This window comes from Tachysurus fulvidraco, chromosome 3 (genome assembly GCF_022655615.1).
Source record: "Tachysurus fulvidraco isolate hzauxx_2018 chromosome 3, HZAU_PFXX_2.0, whole genome shotgun sequence".
NCBI lineage: Eukaryota > Metazoa > Chordata > Actinopteri > Siluriformes > Bagridae > Tachysurus > Tachysurus fulvidraco.
This window is the reverse complement of record NC_062520.1, coordinates 12,494,347-12,521,327: the sequence shown is the minus strand read 5'-3', so window position 1 is coordinate 12,521,327 and position 26,981 is coordinate 12,494,347. Positions and strand designations below refer to the sequence as shown.

The following is a 26,981-nucleotide window of genomic DNA, read 5'->3' as shown; positions in this document are numbered from 1 at the left end:
TAACTTAGTATAAAGGTTTTATTTACAGCAAAATAAAATGCTTCTATCATTTCATAAATGTGGAATGTTAATGTTTTTTTGGGGAAAAAAAAAGTTATGGGAAAAAGTTATGGGAAAAAAGAATCAGAAGCTTTAATGAGTGTAATGTAATTTGAATATTACATACATAAAAATATTGGCATATCCTACTGTGCCATCATTTAGTATATAACCAGAGAAAAGAGTGAATCATTTGAAAATGTCCACACAGCGGGTTTCACATTCATACTGAGTGTCAAATCTGTTAAGATTCCCATCGCATCCTCCATAAAAGAAGCGAACGCACTTGTTCTTCTCTTGATCATAGAACCATTTGGTTACATATTTTTTGCAGGGCCCTGCATCTTTTTTCAGGTAACACACATCTGGAAGGGGAAAGATAGAGAGAAAAGGGGATGTTAGCAGGAAAACTTTAAAATTACATTTTTAACAACAATACTGCAGTGTTTATGAATACAGATGACAAACAATCTTGGAACATTGAATTTCAGTACTAAAGCTGTTTTTGCCAAAACAAGTACAAAACCAGAAGCATGAGCATACATTAACTGCACTATTATAGTACTAACTTTGGACATATTCTCCAAACACAGTGCCTCTGTCCAAATGCAGTAAGCACTGCGCTGTAAGCAAAAAAGTACAGAAACATGCATGGAATACAGGTAACCCATGATTTTTTAAAGACTTGCTCAATTACGCAATGAAAATTAGCCTGCATTACCATTTGAATCTCTATGTCCTGGAGTCAACAAGTCCCAAGTTTCGTAATCATTCTCCATCTGAGTATGTTCAACATATCCTTCATGAGCTGAATATTCTTCATACTCCTCCTCTAATTCATGCTCTTTGTATATTAATGTTGGGGAAGGAATCCTGAAAAAGAAATACCACCTTTATTCAAGTTCTGATTGCTCCTGATTTGTAAAACAGAAGTTAATTATGAATGACAAATGCCTAATAAGAATTGAATACAAAACTCATGACAAACTTTGGTATTGGCTTTGACAAAGAAAGTATTTGCAAAGGCCGGTGCTTTTTGGAGGCGACTGGACATAAGGGTATGTGTGACTTTTTGAGGCAAGTGGACAGAAAGCATGTGAAAGCTAGTGGACTGCTAGGGTGCCAATACATTTGGAGGCGAACGGTTATTAGCATATAACGTCATCTGAATACCTGTGATGCAATTACCCTTATTGTCCTGAGTGTTTTAATATGTCACATGTCAATGTTGTGGAAATTGTGACATCATGTGACGTGAGCAGAATACACGTAAAACAGTTACCCTCATTTGGCTGAGTGTTTTGAAATGCCACATGTCCATGTTGTGCTAATTTTTTATTTTCATGTGACATCACATGACGTGAGTAGAATACCCGTGACGCAATTCTGCTCATTATACTGAGTGTTTTGATATATCACATGTCTATGTTGTGCAAATGATTTATTTTCACAAATAAATTTTTCTTATTTTCACGTGATGTGAACAGAATACACGTGAGTTCTCTGTATTGTGCTGAGTGTTTTGATATATGACATGTCCGTGTTGTGCTAATTTTTGATTTTGCTTATTTTAGAGCGGGGCTGCACGTGACGTCACGTGGTGTCTCGTGCCATCACCAGAATACCTGGTGGGGGTACCAATACTTTTGGAGAAAAGTGGCTACTCAAAAACCTGACGAGTTATAAACCTCCAAAGTTTATAATGGGAGTGTATGGGAAAAAGGGCTACTTTGAGGCGTCCGTAACGGGAATGCCGGAATTCCGATCGCTTAGAAAAAAACTGTAACAAACTTCAGACCAGGGTCTACGACCAAATTTGGTGCATGTGGCTCAAAGCTCCAGGAGGAGTAGCAATTAATAAAGTTGGCTAAGAAAAATAACTCCAGTAGCATAAGAGAATGTTGGCTTCTACAAAGATAACATAATCATGGGGACAACCATATCCATGGATAAAACTCAATATGGCTGACTTTAAATAAATGTCACTGTCTTTTTAGGAACTGTTTTCACTGTTGAGAAACTTTCTGACCTCTACCACTAGACACTCATTCCATAAATGGTAAACAATCTTCAGTGATTATACTTTGTTTAAATGTTGGATATTCACATTATGCTGAAATTATGTGGAGTGCCTATTGAACAAATCTCTCTGAATGAGCACATTAACATAAACATATTTATCTTACTGTCAAAATTATTTATATACAAGCTGTTTTAGTTTATGATGAATGATTTCAAATCTACCAATCCAAGAATTCAGCTGTGCTGTGGAATATTTTTTTGTAATCAGCACACAATGTCTGATAAAAAAGGTAAATTATTCGACTACAATTTACCTGTGATGTTATAACCATTAACCAAAAACATCACTACAGTACATGTACAAATCAATGTTTGTACCCTACACTGCACTGTATCATCATCTGTTTTCCTATTTAAGCTTAGACAAAAATTTATCAAGAGTAACTCCTCCTAGGGCTTTCGAGCCACATGCACCAAATTTGGATATCTTGTAGGCGCTGGTCTGAAGTTTGTTGCTCTTACTTTTCTAAGCAATCCAGGTACCGGGTACCGGGCCTCAAAGTGGCCTTTTTTCCCATAGACTCCCATTATAAACTTTGGAGGTTTATAACATCTGCAAGCTTTCGAACTATCTACACCAAACTCGGCCAGCTCCTATAGGGATACTCTGAACAAAGTTTTAAATTGGTGTACCGACTGGCCTTTTGGTTGTCCCGCAACCCCGCCCCCAATATATCCAAAATCAAAAAACTTTTTACAACATGGACATGTGACATATCAAAACGCTCAGATTAATGAGGGGAACTTCCTCAAGAGTATTTGGATGATGTCACATGCTCGTCTCCACTTACTGTACCTCCAAATGTTTTTGCACCCTAGCATTCTGTCTACTTGCTTCCAAAAGTAACACTGACCCTTATGTCCACTCGCCTCCAAAAAGCACCGCCTTTGCGAATACATGCATCGTCAAAGCCAACATCAAAGTTTGTCATGACGAACTTTACAAATGTAGTTATTACTTATTATACTGTACAGAAATCAGCCTCTGACTCTGAATGTCCTTGTACTGTATGTGCATTATCTTTCACATTCTATTAATAATTAAAAGTGCTGAATATATGCCATATCTGCAACTAACTATGCCATTTTATGACTGCTCACATTGTTTACAGTTCTGCCTTTTACATATATTAGGGTATATATATATCAAGTTATTTGGTTATAGAAGCTTGTTTATAGAAGCAGTCTTTATGCACATGACAATAAGTGTATCACAAACCTCATACAGTTTGGAATTCCACCACCCACAACATAAAGTAAAAAAATTAATTTGGACATAATCTATTATTAATCAGAATCTTAAATGTGAATGCATAATTAAACAATGCTACATTTTACTTTCCTTATCTTGACAGGTCTCTAAAACTTGACTGGAGTCCACTAGTGGCTAATTATAATTAATATGGACAATATTCTTTGTGTATTTGGTCCACAATTCATGTATGAACAAATACCAAGCCCAAAGAACAAAAATAATGTTTAGACATAGATCTGGGCAGTGGGCTCCATTATTGTGAAATCAAAGAATTTAGTCACCAGGATTCCTCCTACATTTGACCCGCCAAACTCAGTAAATGGGCTAGAAGGGGATCAGATATCCTCCACAAAGAAAGCTTTGGAAGTATAACCATCTACGATATACTCCAGCAAGCAGGACAGTATGGCCAGAAGCCAGAAGCAGGAGTATTTGGACAGAAGCCCTCAGTCATTTGATAAGCATGAGGAGATCCATTCTCTGGTATGATAAGGAAAATACTGATTTTTATGCATTATGTCTGGTAAATGTTAGGTACTGCTCATTAAAGACAAATCAAATCAATTTTGTTGAACCATGGTGAAGGTAGCATCAGTGAGGGTGTTCTTTTACATCAAGGGTGGGGAGACTGGTCATACTGTAATTAAGGGAAGGATGAATGCAGCCAAATACTGATTGCACACAACCTCAGACTAGAAGCACCTTCCAGTAAGACAATGAGCCAAAACACACAGCCAAGACAAGGGACATTGAATCTGAATGTGCTTGATCACGCACTCGAATGGCATAGGACCACTGTGGAGAGATCTGAAATCTCAGTTAATAGGATTAGGAGAAACTGCCTAAATCTAGGCTGAAGGCTGAACTGAAGGCAAAATATCCCATGACAAAATAAGGACTGTAAACAGCTGCAGTAAAGCTTCAAGATACACAAAAAAAATGTATAAAAGTTTTTTTTAAATATTACCTTTCACTGAGTGTCACCTTTGCATCCTCATGGATATCACCTTGCTGTTGCTCACATTGTTTTTTAAACAATGGAGCAGGATAGGTGTTCATGTCTCCTGTATACATAATATCAGAACAAACCCAACTCAACCATACATCAATACAACATTTGGGAGAATGAAACAAAGGAGTATAAGAAAGCAAAGTTTTAGTTAGACCTGCCAAAATTGATATGTAAAAATCCAGTCAATCTTGTAAAGCCCATAAATTAAGAGTTTAGTAAAACTAATCATTCAATTGTGACAACAATTGTACTGTATAAAATGCCAACTTGTCTCAACAATACTGCTTTGCAGGCTATATCCTGATTGAATACTTTGTGCTCACAGCTGTATTTGCATTAAATTTGTAATGTATTGTGGTTGTCACTATATGCAAATCAGCTATGCCTTTCGCATTCTTGGCACTTTATTGGTGTTTAGCATTCATTGGCATAAACAAGAAAATGTGTGTCCAAATCTAGTGGAAATGTTCAGTTTGGATTATGCATACATTTATACCAGTGCTGTCCAATCTTATCCACAAGGGGCCGGTGTGGGTGCAGGTCTTCATTCCAACCAAGCAGAAACCACACCTGATTCTACCTGTTTAATCAGTTGTTCTTGGCTTTTAGTTGACTCTGGGGTAGCTTCTGCTTGGTTGGAATGAAAACCTGCACCCATACCAGCCTTTTCTGGATAAGATTGGACACTTCCGATTTACACACAGCTTTACTAAATGCAAAATGAAGACCATTATCAGTATATTATACTAACTGCAGAACAATTATAAGTGTAATTAGAGATGATCTTCTATCACTGGAAAAATTCATGTGAAGTACTGTTATTTTGCTGAAAATGTACAATATATGTGTATTTATCTTTTGATTTGTGATTAGAAACAAACAATACTTCTTCTTTTTCATGAAATCTCAAAGTGATTAATCAAAGTGATTAGTTTTAATTCCAAATATATTTTTGTAAATCACATTTCTCTTACGTTTCAGAATGTGTAGGAAAGTCCTTATAAAGCGTCGAGTATATTCCTGTTCTCCTTGCTTTACATGGCCCAAGTGAACTATGTGCTGCTCTGTGGGAATGCTGGCAAGCTCCTCCACCTGTGTGCTGTTGAACTGATTCCCGACTGTAAGAGTGAAAAGCACCACACCATGACACTTTGCTTTCATGGAGATAAAGTCCAGTTTTTCTCTATCCGAGTATTCTGTCTCTCCTCCAACTATAAGCAGCAACATCTTGTTTTTTCGAGGCCTGGAAACAGTAAGGAGGCCCTGCATGATTACGTGTTCTATGGCATGACCCAGCCTGGAGTATCCACCAGTCTGCTGTAAATTTTCAAAGATGCTCTGCTTCATCTGGTTGCGGTCATGGAATTGCTGAAAATTAAATATTTGCTTGACTGAAGCCTGGGCCTCACTGTATGATGAGCTCTGCTGGTAAAGCGCCACCCGTGCCTGTCTGTCAGCTTTGCTGGGCTGATCACTCACTACAAACTGGTCCAACACGGTGCCCAACACCTGCTTTACTCCCTCATACTGATCCGCCTGGATGCTCCGAGAACCCTCCACCAACAACGCCACGTCCATGTTTACCTGCTCTGGAGTGGGCATCTCGTTGGTGCCGGGACAATCACTAGCTGGATTGCAAGGATCTGAGAAAACATTAGATTAAACAAATCTTTGTTATTAATCCTCTCTATATGAAAACTGTCAGCCTGCTTTTTAACTTTTTTCTTAGATCACCTAAAATGCCTTATTTTACATATTACCAAAGCAGATGATGCATCGTTGGATCTTCTCAAGTGCTGTACTCTGGGTCTGTGATCTCTCCAGCACATTAATAAAGCTTCCTGTCTCATCAGCCTTGGTGCAACACAGAGAAAATAATAAAAAAATAAAGGTCTGAACAGGGCATAACAGCAGTCAATCTGATCATACAGGCTTCATCTGCTTCAGGCATTTTACAATACCTGAAAAGCACGCTGAACATTAGGAGTTTCCCTGAAACCAATAACACCAAGGTTTATATCCAGAGCCTTGTATTCCAGAACAGCCGTAATTATAGATGTCACATCCTGGGATTGTCCACCAGAGAGGAAGATCGCCACCTTCCTGATCAGAACCCCCTGGCGAACACGTTTAAAGACATTTCTACCCACAAAGCGCATGGCTGCACCAATGTTGCGTCTGTTGGATGAACGTTCCAGAGGGATGTTCTTCACAGCTTCCACTAAATCCTTCTTATGGCGATAGTCAGAAAAACGAATGAGGTACTTGCTGTTTGAATTGTAAGAGACCACAGCCACTCGTGTCCCTGTGGGACAGTTGCTTTCAGAGATATCAATGCTGTCCAGCAGAGAAAGAAGAGTTGAGCGCATTCTCCCAAATAATGCAGGAGTCATGTCCTCAGACATGTCCAAACCAATCACCAGTTCCGTGGGGTAGACAGGGCAAGTTGCTTTATCTAGAGGTGCAGACATGCCAAAAAGAAAAACAGATGTGTTCATGTTCACTGATGTTCTTTTAAACATTGACTTATTAATGGTGTGTTGCATATAAAAGAAAGTAAGAGCCCTACCTTTACAGCAGACTGTGGGAATAAAACATGATGAAGTTAAAATGAGTATAAACTTAGAATTAAATGTAATCTAATTATGCAAATTAATTCATTTAAAATGCAAATAATCTTCAGGGATAAAGTGAATTCACGATTAGAATTATGAAACTTTACCACAGTTGTCTCGTACATAGCTGATCAGTTGACAAGTCTAAAAAAATACAGTGCAATGGTTATAGACAGCAGAAAGAAACTGATCAGTGATCCCTGAAAAAAAGGCTTGAACTTACAGTCAGTGCTCTGATTCCTGGTAGTCCTTTAGAGCCCTTTTAGTAAAAATATAAAAAATAGTGATCAACTTAATAATATTTCAAATATTATAAATATTGATAACAAAGCTTTCAAACCCTGTGTCCAGGCGGTCCAAGGTCACCAGGATTACCCGGTTCTCCTGGCCTGCCTGCATTTCCCTGTAATGCATCAAGCCAAATTTGAGAAACCAGTCAAACAAAGGTATTATTATTCGTTATGGATCATTAATGACAACTATCCTTACCCTTCTTCCTCTTCTGCCTTTAGGACCATTACCTCCGTTTTTCCCAGGATCTCCCGGTTCACCCTGAGCATAAAACTGATAGTGTCATTGAACTACTTTAGAGCAGGATTCTATATTTTTTACTATTATTAGATATAGCTATTTAGTGTCCTGCTTATTTAAAATTAATGTCTACTAATTTGAGTTGGACATGCTTTTACAATGTGAACTTCGAGGTTTCGATACAACTGGATATGCATTTTTTACAGTTTATTTTAATGAAGTTACTTGGCATAAAATAGCATCCAAATTTAAGCACAACCTATATAGTAAAGATAAAAAACAAACCGGCAATGTTTAACATACACCTGCATAACATGGTAATGCATGGCACAATATGTGCAAAATACAAGGTAAAATAAATAATGAGATTCTCTATAATGAGATATTTTCTTGTTATTTAATAAAGTATATAAAGATGTAACCTACAATATTACTGTATACTACAAGCAATAATAAATAATAAGTGCTTACAGAGCCCTAAGACACTACAAATCCCTGCCATCATGGTGTAAGCTCTTGAGAATTCTAGTGCAACCTCAATGTTTGCGATGGTCATCCACTTGTTCATTTTTTATGAAATCTTTCCAATCTTTATGATTCTCAGGCTGCTGATCTGTTGCTGCAGCCTTTGAATCTGCTGGTTTTAACACTGCTATAAGGAATATGTTAAATATGTTTGTGTTAGCCAGCTAAACAGGTTTAAATTCTGTGAAAGTTGCAAGATAGAATTAATAAAATGTTTGAAAAATGGTTTTATAAGAATAAATACTTTGTAAATTAAAATTGCTTTAAGACTGATCATTTAAAGCAAGAAAATGAAGACATATGCTGGACCACTGGGTTTCTGTGTTTTTCTGTGGCAGAGTAAAGGATAATGTGCAACATATGTGTATTTTGAACCATAATATGATGTCTTCATGAATATCTAATGTGTGTCTTTGGGATTAGCCTTGAGAATTTATAACCCATTAGAATCTCATGGGTTTCAGTCTCAATGCAAATCCAAATATTGGTCCTCATTGGATATGAATCCAAATATGAATGAATTTATTCTGTTTGTACTTATTTTGTACTGTACAAGAGTTTCCATAATAAATTTGGAATTCATGAAAATCCTGTAATATAATGTGGATAAATAAACATGTGAAAATGTATGCATAACAAGAATTGATGTTGGATGAAGTGAAAAGGTAGACATACCAAACAAAAGTGATTTCATTTAGATTTTACTTCTGCATGCTTTACCGAATAGAGGCTGTATAAATGTATATCCTCATTGCACATTTCTAAAAAAAAGGTTTCAGAAACTATTACAAATTCACTCAAAACTCTTCAAATGTATTTTTTGAAAATAACTTACCTGCAGTCCAGGATATCCTGGAAAACCAGGATCTCCCTGTCAGCAATTACAGAAATTACAGTATTTTGTTTAAAAAAAAATCATTCTGTTTCAAGTTTTACTGATAAGCAGTACTGGGAATATGATAGAAATTTAACCTTCTTTCCTTTAAGTCCTGGTACCCCATGTCCATCTGGACCATCACTTCCCTGTGGTGGAGGTAAAGTGAGAACAGTAAAACATAGTAATGGTATATCTTAAAATATATTTTGTTATTTTATCAGCCTCTGGCAAATTTGCACTTACTGGAAGTCCTCTGGGCCCCATTGGCCCAGCTGCTCCTTTATTTCCAGGTTCCCCTGGCTGACCCTGCACAAGAACATTCACATGTTCACTGTTTCTCTCTCTCTCTCTCTCTCTCTCTCTCTCTCTCTCTCTCTCTCTCTCTCTCTCTCTCTCTCTCTCTCTCTCTCTCTCTCTCTCTCTCTCTCTCTCTCTCTCTCTCTCTCTCTCTCTCTCTCTCTCTTACACACATGTGTGTATGTACATGATTAGGACACGGTTATACTGTATATGTATTACATGGTTATGTGTTTAGTGTAAAAAGTAGTACCTTTTTTCCCCTCTGCCCTGTACTTCCTTTAGGTCCAACATTTCCTTCTGTGCCAGGAGATCCCTAATAAAAAGTGCTAAACATTATTAAAAAAGCTCTAATAGGTTTATTTTTAACTTTAATTTGGAAGCATACCTGAGATCCTGGAAAACCAGGTATTCCACCAGGACCTAAATTACCATCAGGACCCACTGGACCCTAGACAGAATAAGAAAGATAATCATTCATTCATTCATTCATTCATTTTCTACCGCTTTATCCGAACTTCTCGGGTCACGTGGAGCCTGTGCCTATCTCAGGCGTCATCGGGCATCAAGGCAGGATACACCCTGGACGGAGTGCCAACCCATCGCAGGGCACTCACACACTCACACACTACGGACAATTTTCCAGAGATGCCAATCAACCTACCATGCATGTCTTTGGACCGGGGGAGGAAACTGGAGTACCCGGAGGTAACCCCCGAGGCACGGGGAGAACATGCAAACTCCACACACACAAGGAGGAGGTGGGAATCGAATCGAACCCCGACCCTGGAGGTGTGAGGCGAACGTGCTAACCACTAAGCCACCGTGCCCCCCTCAGAAAGATAATCAGTCAGTCGAAATTAAAGGAAAAATAAAATACAATTAATAAACCCATAGGTTTAAAAATTAGATGGCAAATGTATTCATGAAGCCCAACATCTTATCCCATCAACACTCCATGCAATTAAGATATTTCAAATGCATCTGCAACTAATATACTTCCTTGAACATTTATAAGGGAGACTTGCTGCCTGTAATCATCAGTCACTGCTTTCCATCAGCAGAAGCAATCATTGTGGTCAACTGATAAAATGTAACATCTCTGCCAGATAAACTTTAGCTGAGTAATATTGCTGCGCAAGGTTGACTCACTTTCTTTTCAATTTAATTTCTCAGAACTTAAACCAAAATTAATGTGTAAATAGCCAAAGATTGATCTATCAGGCTTTATGAACTAACTTCTTTTGCACATGACACTTCAGTACAGATGCCTAAAGCCTAAAGCCTGCTTCTGTTTAAGGCTCTTGTTCATGTTTTATTGCTTCACTATTTGAATGCATCCAAAACAAGCAAACAAGAACATTGTAGTAGTCTTAAATTAAGGACCTGTGGCCCTGAAGCTCCAGTGAGTCCTCTTATTCCTGGCTCTCCTGGAGGTCCTGGAGTACCCTTAAGGGCGGAGAAAAATATCCAGTTGAACAGCAATATTTCACTTGTTGTTATAAAACTGTTGTAATATTTAGAAATCATCCATACTCTATTGTTTGGATTCATTTTGTTATTAGTACTAAGAAAGACATACTGGTAGTCCTGCAGTGCCTCTTCTTCCATTTGGACCCTGAGACAGATAAAAAGAATGTGCTCATTTGAAACTGATTACAACTTGTGTATTGAACCCCATGTGTATTGTACAGTTTGAGGAAACCCACAGGTCTGCCAGTATCTCCAGGCCTGCCTGAACTTCCATCTGGTCCTTGCTGTCCCTGTAATTTAAGCAGAAAAAAGGAGAGATTTATTATGTACAGTATTAACCTGCATTATGATGATCACTGCACTGGAAGCAAATACTGAATTTGATAAAAATTCATCATCAGAAATGTTTTCTATTGTTAACAATCAGTGACATTTTAACATTCAATAAAAAGTATTAGTGAAATGCTTTATAATTAGGAATCTGAAGACCTCAAGAAATAAAATTCTTTAGCGGAACACTGACATACCGGTGGGCCTGGGTATCCATTCTCACCCCTAGGTCCACGCACAATGTTGTCAATGCCTGACTCACCCTTCATAGAAGAGCAGAAGATGACAGAAATTTACTTAAAATATATTACATGTAATGCTTACATGCTTAAAATTTCTTCTGGTTGTGAATGAATTAATACAACATTCACTTAGTATTCATTTTTTAAACAATGAAATTATGAATTACATACATACATACATACATACATACATACATACATACATACATACACATACACACACACAAACAAACTCACCGGATCTCCTTGCAGTCCTTTTTGTCCTGGGTCACCTGGAATTCCTTGGACACCCTTTCTGCCCTTTAACAAAAAATTGTATACTTTGCTAGTCTAAACTTATTAGCAAACTATAGTAAATGTAACTATAGTAAACTACATTCAAACATTAACACAATAAAGACACCGATACTGGAACTGTATAGAGTGCAGGTTTTTAAGAACTATATGGAGTACATTCATTCATTCATTCATTCATTCATTTTCTACCGCTTATCCGAACTTCTCTGGTCACGGGGAGCCTGTGCCTATCTCAGGCGTCATTGGGCATCAAGGCAGGATACACCCTGGCCGGAGTGCCAACCCATCGCAGGGCACACACACACACACACACACACACACACACACACACACACACACACACACACACACACACACACACACACACACACACACACACACACACACTCTCATTCACTCACACAATCTCACACACTACGGACAATTTTCCAGAGATGCCAATCATCCTACCATGCATGTCTTTGGACCGGGGGGGGGAAACCGGAGTACCTGGAGGAAACCCCTGAGGCACGGGGAGAACATGCACACTCCACACACACAAGGCATTTGAATTCTAATATACTGTATCCGACAGTGTAAAATACAGAGCAAAAAACTGTTACTTGTTGGCCTGGATCACCACGCTCTCCTGGGTATCCTGCTAATCCAGTCTCACCCTAAAGAAAGTACACAAAAAATCAAAATCTCACAAATGACTGCATGCACAATACACAATTTTTTTTTGTGACAATACACAATTAACCATATAAATATACTTCCCAGCTGTTCCATGATGAGTTAATAAGACGAATGGGACATTACTAAAACCAACCAACATATCTATCAATCAATCAATCTATACAAATTTAAAATAATTGTTACCTTACCTGTTCTCCATTAATTCCACCCACGCCATTTTCTCCATTTATTCCCTATGAAATATAGCAGAAAATATGTGGTAAGAATTCTTCCTAATAAGGCACATACAACTGACTACCAACTATAGCTGTAGTATTCAGATAAATTACACTTTAATTTGTCATTTTAAATTGTCACATATACAGACATTTGTACTTTATTTGACAGTAGCACTTGTACGGTATGGTTTGATGCGTAATCCTTTGTACGGGTTGGTGTAAAACCATAGAAGCCTTTATTATTGTCACATTTACATTACAGCCTAGTGGAATTCTTTTCTTCACATCTCCCAACTGAGGAGGCTTGGATCGGAGCGCAGGAGCATCTGTGATATAGCATCCCTGGAGCAGGGAGGGTCAAGGGCCTTGCTCATTTGCTCAACACTGACATCTTGGCAGTGCTTAAGCTTGAACCCCAACCTTCCGATCAACAACCCAGCCTTAACCACTTGAAAAATGTCTCAATTTGTCTTATTATTATTATATCTGTTAGATCATTGCACCATTCATATGTGGCCTAATTCAATACTTACTGTATCACCTGTGTAGCCTCTGCTACCCTGTGGATAATATTAAGAGGAGAATTTATTAGGTAAATGCAAATTATGAGCTTGTTTTTTATGTATTATGTTGTATGTTCTGAGGTGAACTACTTCTACCTTTTGACCTCTTCTCCCATGGCAGCCTGAATCTCCTTGAGTTCCATTCAGACCTGGTGGCCCTCTCCCCCCCTGAAACACCACAATTTTAGTGTGAGAAATCATTACATTGGATCCCTGCTTTGGAACATATACCAAGTCATATGAACAAGTTTTCACCATTAGGATGATATAAATAAGATTGATTACTAATAGAGTCATACATTTTCTCCTTCTTCTCCAGGAAATCCAGGATGTCCTTTCCTTCCACCGCGGCCCTGTTAAGAGGTAACAGACATGCAATTTCATGACAGGTACTGGGATTTTTACACTTTGGCGATTCTTTATTGTATCATTACATGCCTCTTATATGATATGATGTGATACCTTAGTCCCTGGAGGTCCTGGAGGTCCTTGTATCCCTTCATGACCAGAACATTTACACATCACATTACAGCACTCCCGCGAGGCCACAGTCTCCTAGAAAGAAGACAAGAATAGAAGACAAATTAATTATTTTTACAAAAAAAAAAAAAAATGCTGTACACAGTCTACATCTGCTTACCTTTGCTTAAATCCAACATTCTTGTCTTTGTCTACGTTGGTTTATGTATCGTGTTCATTTTGCTGTGTCGTATTTTTCCCCGTCAATGTTTTTTGTTTTTGTTAATAAATCGTTTTTTTGGAATCCCTGCATTTGGGTCGGGTTTTTATATGCGCTCTGGCCACTGCTGTTCTCTGACAATTGTCAGGTCTATGTCCAAAAGATTGTACACTTGCATGAAACCATTCATTTATATAAGGTATAGAAGGTCCATGAGGAAGTTCAGATACATCAGAGTTGAATCGAGTTACTTAATTGTTATAATAAGACAGATTTTTATCATAAATTATGATGGAATTTTAAAATCCTTTAATTCATTTCTATGCATTGTCAGGCACAATGTTACTTATACATTTACTCCAAATTAAGCTTTTAATACACAAGAGTACTGGGTGTTTTTACATTTTGTTCTTTGATTTTTATCAAATATTGCTACTCAGAACACAAGTATTTAACTTGAGACGGATCCTGTTTCGGAAAATGTCAGATTTTCGTGTTTTGCGTTCTGGTATTTATTTTAACGGATTCAGCATTGTGCCTGGTGACATGACAGCGTGTGTGTGTGTGTGTGTGTGTGTGTGTGTGTGTGTGTGTGTGTGTGTGTGTGTGTGTGTGTGTGTGTGTGAATGAGTGAGTGAATAAAACACAGAGAGCAAGGCTGAGTGGGTTTATGCAGATGCACTTAGAGCTTATGTTTACCTATTGGCCCTCAACATATATTTTTGACCGATCAGCTTTCTTAAGTTTACAGTCACTCTCATTAGTTGCTGATTATTGTTTCGTGCGCAGTGAGCAGTGGAAAAAAAGAATTGTATATTGGTCTAACTAAATAACAATTACTGTATATTATACAGTATTAGACGCTGTGGGCCCTTCTTGAACATTAGACAGGGTACCATTAGACAGGCTTTAATTTATTTATGTTTCACTTGGCATTTAGCATTTGAATGATATATATTCACTCACAATCTGTTTCTGCAAAGCACTTCCCACATTTTTCTTGGTGACCATAAGAGGCTCATGGTAGCCAAATCCTCGTCCAAACTGAATCTTCTGTAGATCCATGAGGTTTTGGTCTCTCATTAGAGCTATTGGAATCAGTGCATGAATTCCTGTCACACAAATACAAAGGGCAAAAACACAGCTGTGACTCAGTAATTGACACTATTGATCTTAACACAATGGTGTGACATATGCATTATATATAAGAATATATAACATATATAGTCATATAAGAGAAAAAAATAGAACAGGCAATCCTTCTCCACTGAAACTATTGGAAAAGCAAAGCCAATTCATTGTTTGTGCTAATATATAGGATCAGAGAATTGAAGTAAAAATTACTTAATATTTGGTTGCATTTCCCTTGATTGCCATTTTCTTTTGTGATGCTCTCCCATACCACAATGATCAAAATATTAGGGAGCCCAGACCTGAAACAGCCATGCAAGCCTGAGCCATAAATCTACCTCCACCAAGTTTCACAGATCAGCTCGTATGTTTTGGATTATGAGCAGATCCTTTCCCCACACTTTGGCATTTCCATCAATTTTGTGGCTTATCTCTGTATTTTTTAAATTTCAATCTGGCCAATTTTTGAATAGTGATACCTTAACCACTACCCTGGAGGGATTTTTTTCCTTACAACGGTCACATTTTTTTCTGGCATCAGCTGTTATTGTTATTGTCATTTTGTCAAATGCACTCTTAAAGCTATCTACAAAACATCTAAGTATGAATAATTTTGGAAGACATTTGGCTAAAACATATTAATTTTCCCTGCTTATGGAGACTTTTGGGATACCCTGCATATTGTATAAAACTTCTAAACCAAAACATTTCCTAATACCGTTCTTGACTTACCACTTTTCTTGAGCTTCTCTGACGCAAATATGAGGTCATCAACAGGTGCATCCAGGCCATCGGTGAAAATGATCACTATCTGAACATGTCATTGAGTGCAGTTTAAGAATTTGGTATTGAATATAGCTCAAAATGAAATTATTAATGTTACCATTTATACACTTTAAAAGAACAATTTGTCTGTACTTCTTACCAAATATCTCTTAGCATGAAAGTCTACATAGTACTCATTTTACATGAACTAATTAAAATAATGCTGTTTACCTTTACACCAGCTCCAGAACCAGCGAATTTATCCTCAAAAGTGTACAGGAGTTTGGTGTTAAAGACCAGTTCTTGAGTCATTTGAGTAATTACCTTTGCCACTATTTCTTCATTGAATTGCTCAAAATTAGGGTCATACAATATCCTGCCATTGCTAGCAACCAAACGGTAACCAATGTTGGTTGGCAAAGATCGTATGTGGGGTACACAGCACAAGTTGTTCACAGTGGAGATGTATTTTATAATCTCAGGCAAGTAGGCCTGCAGATTATTTTGGCTATTAAAAAGTGACTGTGAGCTTGAACTACTATGTGAGATATCAAATCCAATACCAATATCGACAGTGCACCCTGTAAGAAGAAGTAATTACAGTGTTATTAGAAGGCTATGCCTTAAATGCAGCTGGATGTTAAATGCTGATTTAAAAATACCAGTACTTATATATTCAGTCTTATTGAGAAATGTTTGCCTTCTATACATACCTGCTTCATCCCTTGTGCAAATTTTATTGATCACCAGCTGTGTTGTTCTGTTTAATTTGAGGTGGTCAAAATTGTCTACATTATAAACCCTTTCAGGTGACCCAGCAATGTAGTTGAGCTCTGGGACATAGACGTCACCTATTCCAATCACAAACATCTGAATGCCCTTGGCCCTCAATTTATCGGCTGCATCATCAATACTGTCCTGTGATGCTCCATCAGTGATCAAGAGCAGGTTCTGTGAAATTCCATCTTGAATGCGGCTCCCTTTACTAGTGTCGAAGAACTCTTGCACTTTTTTCAGAGCAGCTCCAATGTGTGTATTTGATTTAATTTGCCTGATGTTCTTAATAGCCTTCTTCACCTCCAGGTCATTAGAATATTTATCCAAGTAAAATTCCTTTCTGTACTCTGTACTGAACTGTGCTACACCAATTCTAAAGAGATCTTGCTTGATGCGTAGATTGTCGATGAGGCTAAGCATAAAATTGATCATGGTCTTCCATGACAGATCATCAATACTTATAGACCCATCAATCAAAATAACCAAGTCAGCTGATGCCTTCTCACACTCTGAAAAACAGTGAAGTCAGGCTGAAATTAGAGGTTATGTAATGCATCACTGTAATAAAATACTTTGTAGGACAGAACACTAAGTGGACATAAAAAGTCTGCTCATATGGTGATAAGCTGACATGATTTTGCCACATTGTTTGGGGAGATTTAGGCTTTTTTTTCATAAGAAAATCTTTCATGAAAATTGATTGCTTACTATTGCCTGAAGTGATCTGTACTTGTCAGACATTCCTGCAGCATTGATAATGTTATTACTGTTCTATTGGTAGCCTTCATATTCAGTTTTTTTTTTTTTTTTTTTTACCTGACAAAAACCTCCAGTTTTACCAGGGGTATGCAGACTTTTAATATCCATTGTACATATTGTAATCTCTATGACAGAAAATGATGAGAAATCTCTGGTGAAACATTTGTTAATTCTGGTGTTCTTAAAACCAGGAGAAATTATTCAGACTTGATCAGAAGTTAATGTTAGATGCTATTATTAAATTAGGCGTCTGGTCCAATTTTAGTTAACAGTACACAATATGCCAATGATATGCAATTACCTGGTTTTGTGTTGCTGCAGATCACACTGGAAATGTTTTGTTGAAGGGCCTTCAACGCTTCAAAGTCATCAACCTTGAAGATCTTGTTTTTGTCTTTGGTTATGATTTCTAGCTGAGTTATATTTGCTTGAGCCACTCCAATACCATAAACACTAACACTATAGTTGTGAAGTTCATCAGAAGCTGTGGTTAAATCATCCTTGTCTGTGGCGTCACCATCTGTGATGACGAACATCATTTGTGGGACACCTTTTGCACCTCTCCCACCACTGGCTTCACTAAAGTAGGGCAGTGAGTAAAGGAGTGCTTTGGCCGTGTATGTGCTCCCACCACTATACACTAGATTATTTATAGCGTCCCGTACTTCCCGTTTACTGTAGTACTGATTAAGGGAAAATTTGGCCTCTGCTTCATCAGAGTAGAGAATAGTACAAAAACGGACACTGTCTTTTCCAACCTGTGTGGAGTTCACCACTGAGTTCATAAAGTACTTCATACTCTTAAAGTTATCATCGCCAATGCTTGTGGAACGATCCACTAAGAAGACAACATCTGCTACTTGTGATTTCTGGCAATCTAAGAAGAAAAGAACGATACCACATAAGGACAATTGTTAAGCAGAGCATTTTAAATAGGTTTGCCATATTAATGAAAGACTGTATAGATCAACTATATGGCCAAAAGTATGTGGACATTTAAAGACACTTGAACATCCCTTTCCAAAACTATTGCCATTCATTTTAAATTGCTCTCCCTTTGTGCTATAACAGCCTTTTCTCTTCTAGAAAGGCTTTCCACTAGACTTTGAAAAGTGGCTATAAGGATTTATACCCATTAGCCTTAGTGCAATTAGTTCATCCATGTCTTCAATGATACTATTACGTGCACAGGGGAATTGTCTGAGCTAGGTCCCTTAGATCCAGTGAAAGAGAATGTTTATAATACAGCATACAAAGACAGTTGTGTGTTTCTAACTTTGTTTCAAGCCCCCACACTACCGTAAGAGTTAAGTGCCCACATAGTGTTGGCCATATGTGTATTTCTCCATATATACCATATCTCTGTCCGTGTAACATTTGACTTATTATATCTAACTACAATCTAATGTATCTTCTCTATATACAGTATACCTACATATGAATAACAAAGTTTAAAAATAAAATCATAGTTTACATGCAATATTTATTTGAAAATTTAGATCAAATGAAAATTTAATAATAAAATCTTTTATCCTTACCTCACTGAAAATGCTATGAGTTTGGAAAAAACAACACAGGCTGTTGTCTGCAGATTATTGCATTTTGAGCCTGAAGGACACTAAACATAAAATATCTCTATTTTCTAATAAATACTCTTTTCTTTTTATCGAGTTCTTTATTGGAGGGGAATAAAAATTGGGTTTTGTTTGTCTATGGCTATATAAGTATTATATATAGGCTAAATAAACACAGCCTTTAGTTTAGCTTGACTAATATGTTCTCCATATATGCAAAAGGACATATCTCCACACTCTCAGAAGTTTCCATCTAGAATCTGGAAAGCACATTGGTCGACGGAAGTTGAAATTATTCGTGCTATATAAATAAATTGTCATTGTCATTGTCAATTGTCATTGTCAGAATCCTATTTCAGTTTCTCCCTCTATCAATAGGTTCTATGTAGAATCAGGGCACTTTTATTAATCTAGAATTGAATGCTCAAAAGTGGTCCATCACTATAACTAACTAATTAACAAACCAAAACAAATTAAATTAATGTTGTGGAATAATGTTCATTGGGTTTTGTGTATCATATTGTTGTTCACTTTTATTGAAACATGATGTATGTGAAATTATTTTCAAATGACTCACCATCACCAGAAGTGCAGATCTTAAGCAAGAGATCTTTATCTAATAAGTCCAACGCATCAAAATCTCTTTCCAGATAGACATTTTCCTGTGTTCCACTCATCTCTCGCAGTTGTGTGCTGTTAGCATTAAGTAATCCTATAGAGTATATTGTAACACCCTTTTTTCTGAGGGCTTGTGCAGGCTGAACAACGGCATCCTGAGATTCACCACCCGTGATCACAATGAGGATCTGTAGAATGCTGGGACGACCACCTTTTGCTGAACTAAAGTACTCTGATAATATACTGAGTGCACTCCCGGTCATGGTGCCACCGCCCAGCTGGTGCATGTCAGTAATGGCCTGTTGCACCAATAGTTTGTCAGAAAATGCATTGAGGGCAAATTCAGCCCGTGGGCTTGAGCCAAACTGCACTACGCCAAAGTGTACACCATCCTCTCCGATTGGAGAATTGGAAACTATTGTATTCATAAATTTTTTCATCTTGGAGAAATGTTCTTTAGTAATGCGCCTCGAACCATCAACCAAAAAAATGACATCAGCCTGTTGCATGTTCTTGCAGGCTATATGTGTGTGTGTGTGTGTGTGTGTGTGTGTGTGTGTGTGTGTGTGTGTGTGTGTGTGTGTGTGTGTGTGTGTGTGAGAGGGAGAGAGAGAGAGAGAGAGAGAGAGAGAGAGCAGAAGAGAGTGAGTAGTAAATACATAAATCATAAAAACAGATCATAAAAACTGCATGTTTTGATAAATATCTAAATTTGTCAGATGATCTGAAACTGAAAAGTGTGACAAACGTGCAAAAAAAAATCAGTAAGGTATATATAAAGGTTCTATTAAAGATTAAACATTGGACACCCTTACCCTGTTTTATACAGATATCCTTAACAATTATTTCCTTGACAGGATTCAGTGCATCATAGTTGGTGACAAAGTGCACCCTCTTTTGGTCATCTGCCATTTCAAAGAGCTCTTCCTTGTTGGCATCTTTCACTCCAATGGCATATATGATCACCCCCTCTGCTCTCAGCTGTACTGCTGGCTCTTTCACACTATCATCAGACTTTCCATCAGTAATGACAACGAGAATCTCTTGAACCTTATTGTCACGAGTCTCTTTAGCCTCCTTGAAGAGTGGGCTCATGAAAGACAAAGCCTTTCCTGTATTTGTGTTTCCAAATTCCTGCTTTATGTTGTGCACAGCTCTTTTGAGGGAGTCGATGTTATTATGATCATTCAGGCTAAATTCTAACTTGAGGTGATGTGAATATTTCACCACCCCCACACGGACCTGTTTTGGTCCAATAGTAAACCTCAGCAGAAATTGAACAATGAAATCCTTCATTTCCTCAAAGTATGGTGGATAAATACTTGAGGATTGGTCAATGAGGAAATAAATGTCTGCTTCTTCTGTCTGGGTGCATCCTAAAATTGCAATAAATTTAAACTGGTGTAAAGAACTGATTGGCAAGGTATTATAAAAATGACACACAGTAGATAATAAGCTTAACTTTTATACTAAACTGTTATATTTAGCAGCAATAAAGGTTCAGAGTCTTACCTTGCTCTACACTGTATGTACTGGACTTGTCACCTGAACGCACAATATTGTTGCACAGAATTTTCCTCAGAATTCTTTCCATTGTATTAAGCTTAGCAAAGTTCTCTACACTAAACACAAACCTATCAGGAGGATAAGATGCTATCTCTTCTAAGCGTTCCACGTTATCTTTCGTGACACCCAAGGCATAGACCTGGACTCCACTGTGCCTTAGCTGAAAAGCTTGAAATGTGACATTATCCAGTGAGTCTCCCTCCGTTATGACCACAGCAATCTGCTGCACTCCTAAGGCACGTCGGCTGCCCATGTCCTTGGTGAAGAGTTTCTCTCTTGCTAACTTTAGAGCCTTGCTAGTAATGGATTGCCCGCCCCTAAATTGTAAAAGTTTAATGTACTGCAGGATCTCCTCTTTGTTTTGAAAAGTGTTTAGGTAGAATTCAGCTGTGGGTGTATCATTGTACAGCACCATTCCTACTCGCACACTGTCAGAGCCAATCTCCAAGCCATTAATCATCCGGTGGAGAAAGTTACGGACCAGCCTGAAGTTTGGAAGCGTGATGTTATCTGATACATCCACAATAAACACTATATCAGCTGCCGGAACTGACTTGCAGTCTGTGATGCAAACAGAGACAAATATATATATTTACATTGATGTTTTTTTAAGATGCTCAAATCCATAGAAGTGAATTACAAAAGTACATAATATGATATATAATGATTTTAATATGAATTTCAATATCATTTATAGCCAGGTGCCCGAAATAAGAAAGTCACTGAACTTTCAACAATTCCCACAGATATTAAAAGGACAAATAATCAGAATTATCTTTTTTGAGGCATTCTGTTATACTGCTTTGTAAAACCAGGTTGTAGAATGTTTAATACTGGACCAATTTGGAGTTCACACTTTCTGCATTTATTTTTATTCACATTGTGTCCAATTCATGTTCTACACTGGATATTTTAATATGTACTCTCTACTCTTTAATATGTATATGTGTTCAGAGATTTTTTTTTCTGCTCTCTTGTAACATATTTACCCGTGTTCAATTATACATTCAGTATACTGTTTAGATTGATCAGTGGGGTCATGTGGTTCTCACCATGTAGAAATGAAAACACCAAAAATATTTGCATATGAAATGTTTATGGAAGCATGTTCTGCCACATAGGAGAAGTTATGTAACTTTATCTCTCAGCTGTGACTAAACCGCATCCCAGTAGTCAAGCAACAAGCAACATAGCTCAGCTGACAAATTTCCTTTAGAAGGAAGTAGCCATTTCAGCCAATTTCATGAATAGCATAGCATTTCTGCAGTGTTTTGGTTTGACATAGGGAATAGCTTTATAAGAGGAAATCATAATTGCTAGAGAAAATGTTGCAAAAGTGTGTCTCAAAGTATTTTTTCATATGTGGTGGAAAAAACCTTCCATAGTAGAAACTCTGTAGGAAGCCTTTTCATGAATGTATGTATTTTCATTTGAAATCTTCGGATGTAATAAATCTTTGGATGATGCTCTTAGGCCTCTGTATACATCAAGACTGTTTCTTCATTTCTGTGTCCTTGTTTATGTGATGCTTGCATATTTGTTGAGTAGAATGCTGACATTTAACATGGTGGGTTTGGCTAGGTTAAACTAAGACTGGTGTTAAATCTAAGGAATATGAAGAAATCTTCCCGATTTTTACATTTTAAATGACACGTGATATATATACTAAATATCATTTATGTAAATAGTTCACATATTCTCATATTTTTTTAATTATGAAAAAAATTGATGAACTGACCTCCAGTTACTTCAATTTGTTCTTTAGTTTCAATGATGATCTTCACATCTTGTGCTATTTCAGCAGCATTTTTTGGTGCAGCAGAGATGGTAAATCCTGGCAACACAGGCTTATGTGGATCGATTTGTAATGCTCTGCTGATGTCAACACTGATAAGAGTCACTTCATCATCCTTTAATGTATGGACTGCTGTAAGAATATTGTCATCAGATTCTCCTTTGCTTATCACCAGCAGGTATTGCTTATAGCCCTGAGCAATTCGACTGCCTGCTTCAGTGCTGAACAGGTGCGTGCGCACATAATCTATTGCTTTGGCAAGTTTGGGCTGTCCAGTTCCTCTGAGACGGAATTTGCGAATGAGTGCAAGTGCTTCATTTTTACTTTTGTAAGCATCAAAACGAAATTCCATTGAAACATTTTCACCAAACTGAGCCAAAGCTATGCGATTAGATGAACTTCCCACGTTGAGTACATTGGCTAGGCGGTTGAGAATCTGCATTACCTTTTGTGTCTGCTCAACTGAGCTGTCCACCAACACAAACACATCTGCAAACGTTGGTGCTAAAGCTAAAATTGAGATATTATTACAGTTAAACAACTGGTTGCAATAGTGGTAGACTGCAATAATTAAAAAAATATTATTAAAATGAATAATGATTGGGAAGGTATATTTAAAAAATGGGAATAATATTACCTTCTTGCTGAGCCTCCACAGAAATACATAATTTGTCTATTGTGCTGGTGGCTGCTTTCAGCAGCCCCTCGTATTCATTGAAACTCAGTACAAAATGCTGATATGGTTTATTAGCAATGGACTGCAGGCCTAGTATGCTGGCTTCACCAACCCCAATGCTGAAGATTAACACCCCCTTTCTACGTAGCTCCATAGCTGGAGTTTTTGTCTCATCAGATGAGTCACCATCTGTGATCACCACAGCAATCTGAGGCACAGACTCATTGATGCGACTGCCACCTGCTTCGGTGAAGTAATTATTTAGAATATAGCGCAGAGCTTTTCCAGTTTCAGTGCCTCCTTGTAGGTAGGTGAGTTTGTCTACCTTCTCCAGCAGGTCGTTCTTATCGGCATATTTCCCCAACAGGAACTCTGGATGAGGTTCATTACTAAACTGTGCCAGTCCTACTCTGACTTTATTGGGATTAATATCAAGATCCACTATGAATGTGTGAAGGAACTTCTTCACCTTCAGGAAGTCTGCATCACCAATGCTACCAGAGCTATCCACAAGGAACACAATGTCAGCCAAACTAGCTTTGCATCCTATAAAATAAAAACACAGGAATAAAACACATGATGCATTTAATGTTATAACTTTATTGCCTTAGCAGTTATATAGTCTCATGACAGTCCAGAACTGGAAATACCTGGTTAAACATTTGCCTTCACTTCTAATGATCTGACAATAATAAAAAAGAACTTTTTGGAAGTTCGGGAGCTTGTATCTCAGGATTGTATGCTAAGGAGGTTCTTATATCCCTAGCCTATCTCTCGGTCTGTATTAATAACTGAATTGTTATATAATGTAATCGGTCTATTTCTACAAAGATCAATATACTACTAATATTCTACTACATCTCTGTTTCTATATTTAGCATCTATTGTTTGTGTTAGGAAAGATTAGACCAAAGATTCATCATTCTATATTTTTTTAGCACCCCCTTTACATCATTCATACTCCCATCAAGTTTAACCAAAGTTATATACCTGTGTTTTGAGCACTGCTCACAAGAAAAAAACTTGTTAAAATGAAGACAGGCAGCAGTCCTTTTAATTTTTCCATGGCTTCAGTGATCTAAAAGATAAATACAGAACAATTAAAAAGAATTAATCACAGCCTCTGCAGCAACTTATAAAAAATCACCTGTCTGCAAGGAGGTGTTACTGACATCATAGGCTGTCCAAACTTTGTGTCACAATTTTTTCTATTATTTATCTTCAACAAATATGAACTATATGAACAATTGCATAAAAACGGTTATTTACAAAGGGTTGCTGCAGATGTGCTTACTTCACATGAAGACATACAGTACATAAACAGTATACATAATCACAACTATGAGAATTTGTCTTCACTAATGTTTCTGCACATCTCACCATGTCTGACAGACATACTGTAATGGATGGTAATTTCTCAGCTGAAACTAAATCCCAGCAAACTGCTGAGCTGCTTTACATCCCTTGAGATGCACTCATATGTCAAGATCAGGTGATCATCCTGGACCATCAGATCTAATTAACCAATATTTCTTACCTCGAATTGCTAACTTTCCAGATCATTTAAGTTTCTGCCTTACAACAATAAATAGACATGATAATAAGTCAATTACAAACAGGTGAGTATCGACAAGACACTGCCGGATCGCCCCCTAATGTTCCTGCAGAGAATGTCCAAGCAAAATTCTGACAGCAGTACAATTTGCAGACTACATCCTCAGGGGATTCTTATCTATTCCGGTAATGATATAATTAAATAAATATGAACAAAGACATTATGAATGCAACAGAAGCAGTAGAACCTCCTAGTTGGCTGTGGATAAGGAGGGGCAATAATATTTTTAGTAGGACATAAACCAGGCCTTAATCATCTCTAGCTGAGCCATCTGAGCAAGGGTGTGGTGTAAAAAGACCAGACACTCATGAAGCTCAGATGACATTAAGCTCACACACAATATTGATTGATCATAAAGTATTTACACTGGTACCTTTGTGTGTTGTCTTTTGTGTATTGTCTTGTACTTTTTGTTTGCACTATCTTTTGTCCTTGTCTTTTTTGTCTTTTTTGTTTTGCACTGTTTGCACCAGGTTGCACAGATGCACTTTATGTGGCTAGGACTACTTACTAAATCCTTAGCTTTGTCTTTGTTTATATAGCACCATTGTCCTGGAGAAACGGCACATTTCACTGTGTGCTGCAACAGCTTTATATGGTTGAAATGACAATTAAAGCTTCTTGACTTGACTTGAGTTGTTAGTTACTTTCTTATACAAATATGCAAATACTGTTTTTTGGTGAGTGGTTGGCTAAGAGGGGAAAAAAAGGCTTCTTTTCTCAGCTGACAGCATTTGCCTGAATAGCTTTATGTCATTAACATGTTTACAAAAAAGTTGCAACAACCATTTCAAAATGGACAATCACATTTTGTAATAACAAAATGTATTAAAAACAAACATATATAAAACCAACTCTTAGAAGAACAGTGATGTGACATACGGCTAAGTACGGTGACCCATACTCAGAATTCGTTCTCTGCATTTAACCCATCCAAAGTGCACACACACAGCAGTGAACACACACACACACACACACACCGTGAACACACACCCGGAGCAGTGGGCAGCCATTTATGCTGCGGCGCCCGGGGAGCAGTTGGGGGGGTTCGGTGCCTTGCTCAAGGGCACCTCAGTCGTGGCCGGCCCGAGACTCGAACCCACAACCTTCAGGTTATGAGTCAGACTCTCTAACCATTAGGCCACGACTGCCCCCACCTCTTAATGTTAAGTTCAGAAATGGAGCAACATTGCTTTCTTTATAAGGAGGGCACAATATCATGGTACTTTCACTTTGATTAGAAGTGCTGAATTTAAGGAAAAAATACTAATATGAATCAGTCACTTTTTTACTTAGTCAGAGCTAAGAGTGGTTCTCAGATGGCTTAATTGACATTTTTACCCTTGAACCCAGCCATATATATTTTGTCATGTCATTTCATGTTATTCTTCTTCGCCTAACAATAGCTGAGATTGAGAAAAATCAGCAGTGCTGCCTCATACACACAAACACATAGGACCATTCACAGAGACAGATTTTTTTCAATAGAGATTTCCTATACTTCAAAAGTAATGGCATTGCCTACATAATGGACAGCACATTAGGTCAAAGTTCTAATCTTTTTTCTTTTACTGTATATAATAATAACTCCAAACAGATAAAAATCACCATCAACTACATGGTTGGCTACATTACAATAAAAGTTATTTTTACTGGCATCTTGCACAATGCAGTATGTAGTAAATATAACACATATAATAATATTAAATATAATTTATAAAGATCTAATATTAAAGTAGCACATCACACACCTATAGTCAACATCCCATTAAACATGCCTTAGAAAATGTTTTTTTGTAAACATGTTATTGAAAGCTGCTCACCAAAGTAGGTATCACTGCAGGTATCACTGAAGCATACTGTATTTTAATCAGTTGCAGAGTTTTGATCACAATCAATTACGCTAAATGTTGTTCTAAAAGTAAAAGGGTACGAAATGTATTGCAGGCAAGTAGAGTGGTATGATTTAAGCACGCACAAAAGGGGAAAAAG

At 37.5% G+C, this 26,981-nt stretch overlaps 1 protein-coding gene across 1 annotated transcript; it reads right to left on the bottom strand.

Annotated features, from left to right (window-relative positions):
• LOC113644368 (collagen alpha-6(VI) chain-like) lies at window positions 1–26,969 on the bottom strand. Its single transcript, XM_027149153.2, has 39 exons — window positions 26,813–26,969; window positions 24,365–24,452; window positions 23,336–23,920; window positions 22,642–23,208; window positions 20,850–21,464; window positions 20,153–20,713; window positions 19,297–19,857; window positions 17,447–18,022; window positions 16,323–16,895; window positions 15,841–16,190; window positions 15,577–15,655; window positions 14,680–14,825; window positions 13,497–13,589; window positions 13,334–13,387; window positions 13,131–13,202; window positions 13,005–13,031; window positions 12,442–12,486; window positions 12,178–12,231; window positions 11,516–11,578; window positions 11,234–11,299; window positions 10,943–10,996; window positions 10,816–10,851; window positions 10,620–10,682; window positions 9,622–9,684; window positions 9,487–9,549; window positions 9,180–9,242; window positions 9,032–9,082; window positions 8,895–8,930; window positions 7,493–7,555; window positions 7,344–7,406; window positions 7,227–7,262; window positions 7,111–7,147; window positions 6,958–6,969; window positions 6,350–6,843; window positions 6,149–6,242; window positions 5,363–6,031; window positions 4,344–4,440; window positions 761–912; window positions 1–404 (listed from the first exon to the last, which is right to left on the bottom strand). The coding sequence occupies exons 2-39, from the start codon at window positions 24,438–24,440 to the stop codon at window positions 229–231; spliced, it is 7,485 nt and encodes a 2,494-aa protein (XP_027004954.2). The 5' UTR covers window positions 24,441–24,452; window positions 26,813–26,969; the 3' UTR covers window positions 1–228.
• Window positions 26,970–26,981: the final 12 nt, after the last annotated feature.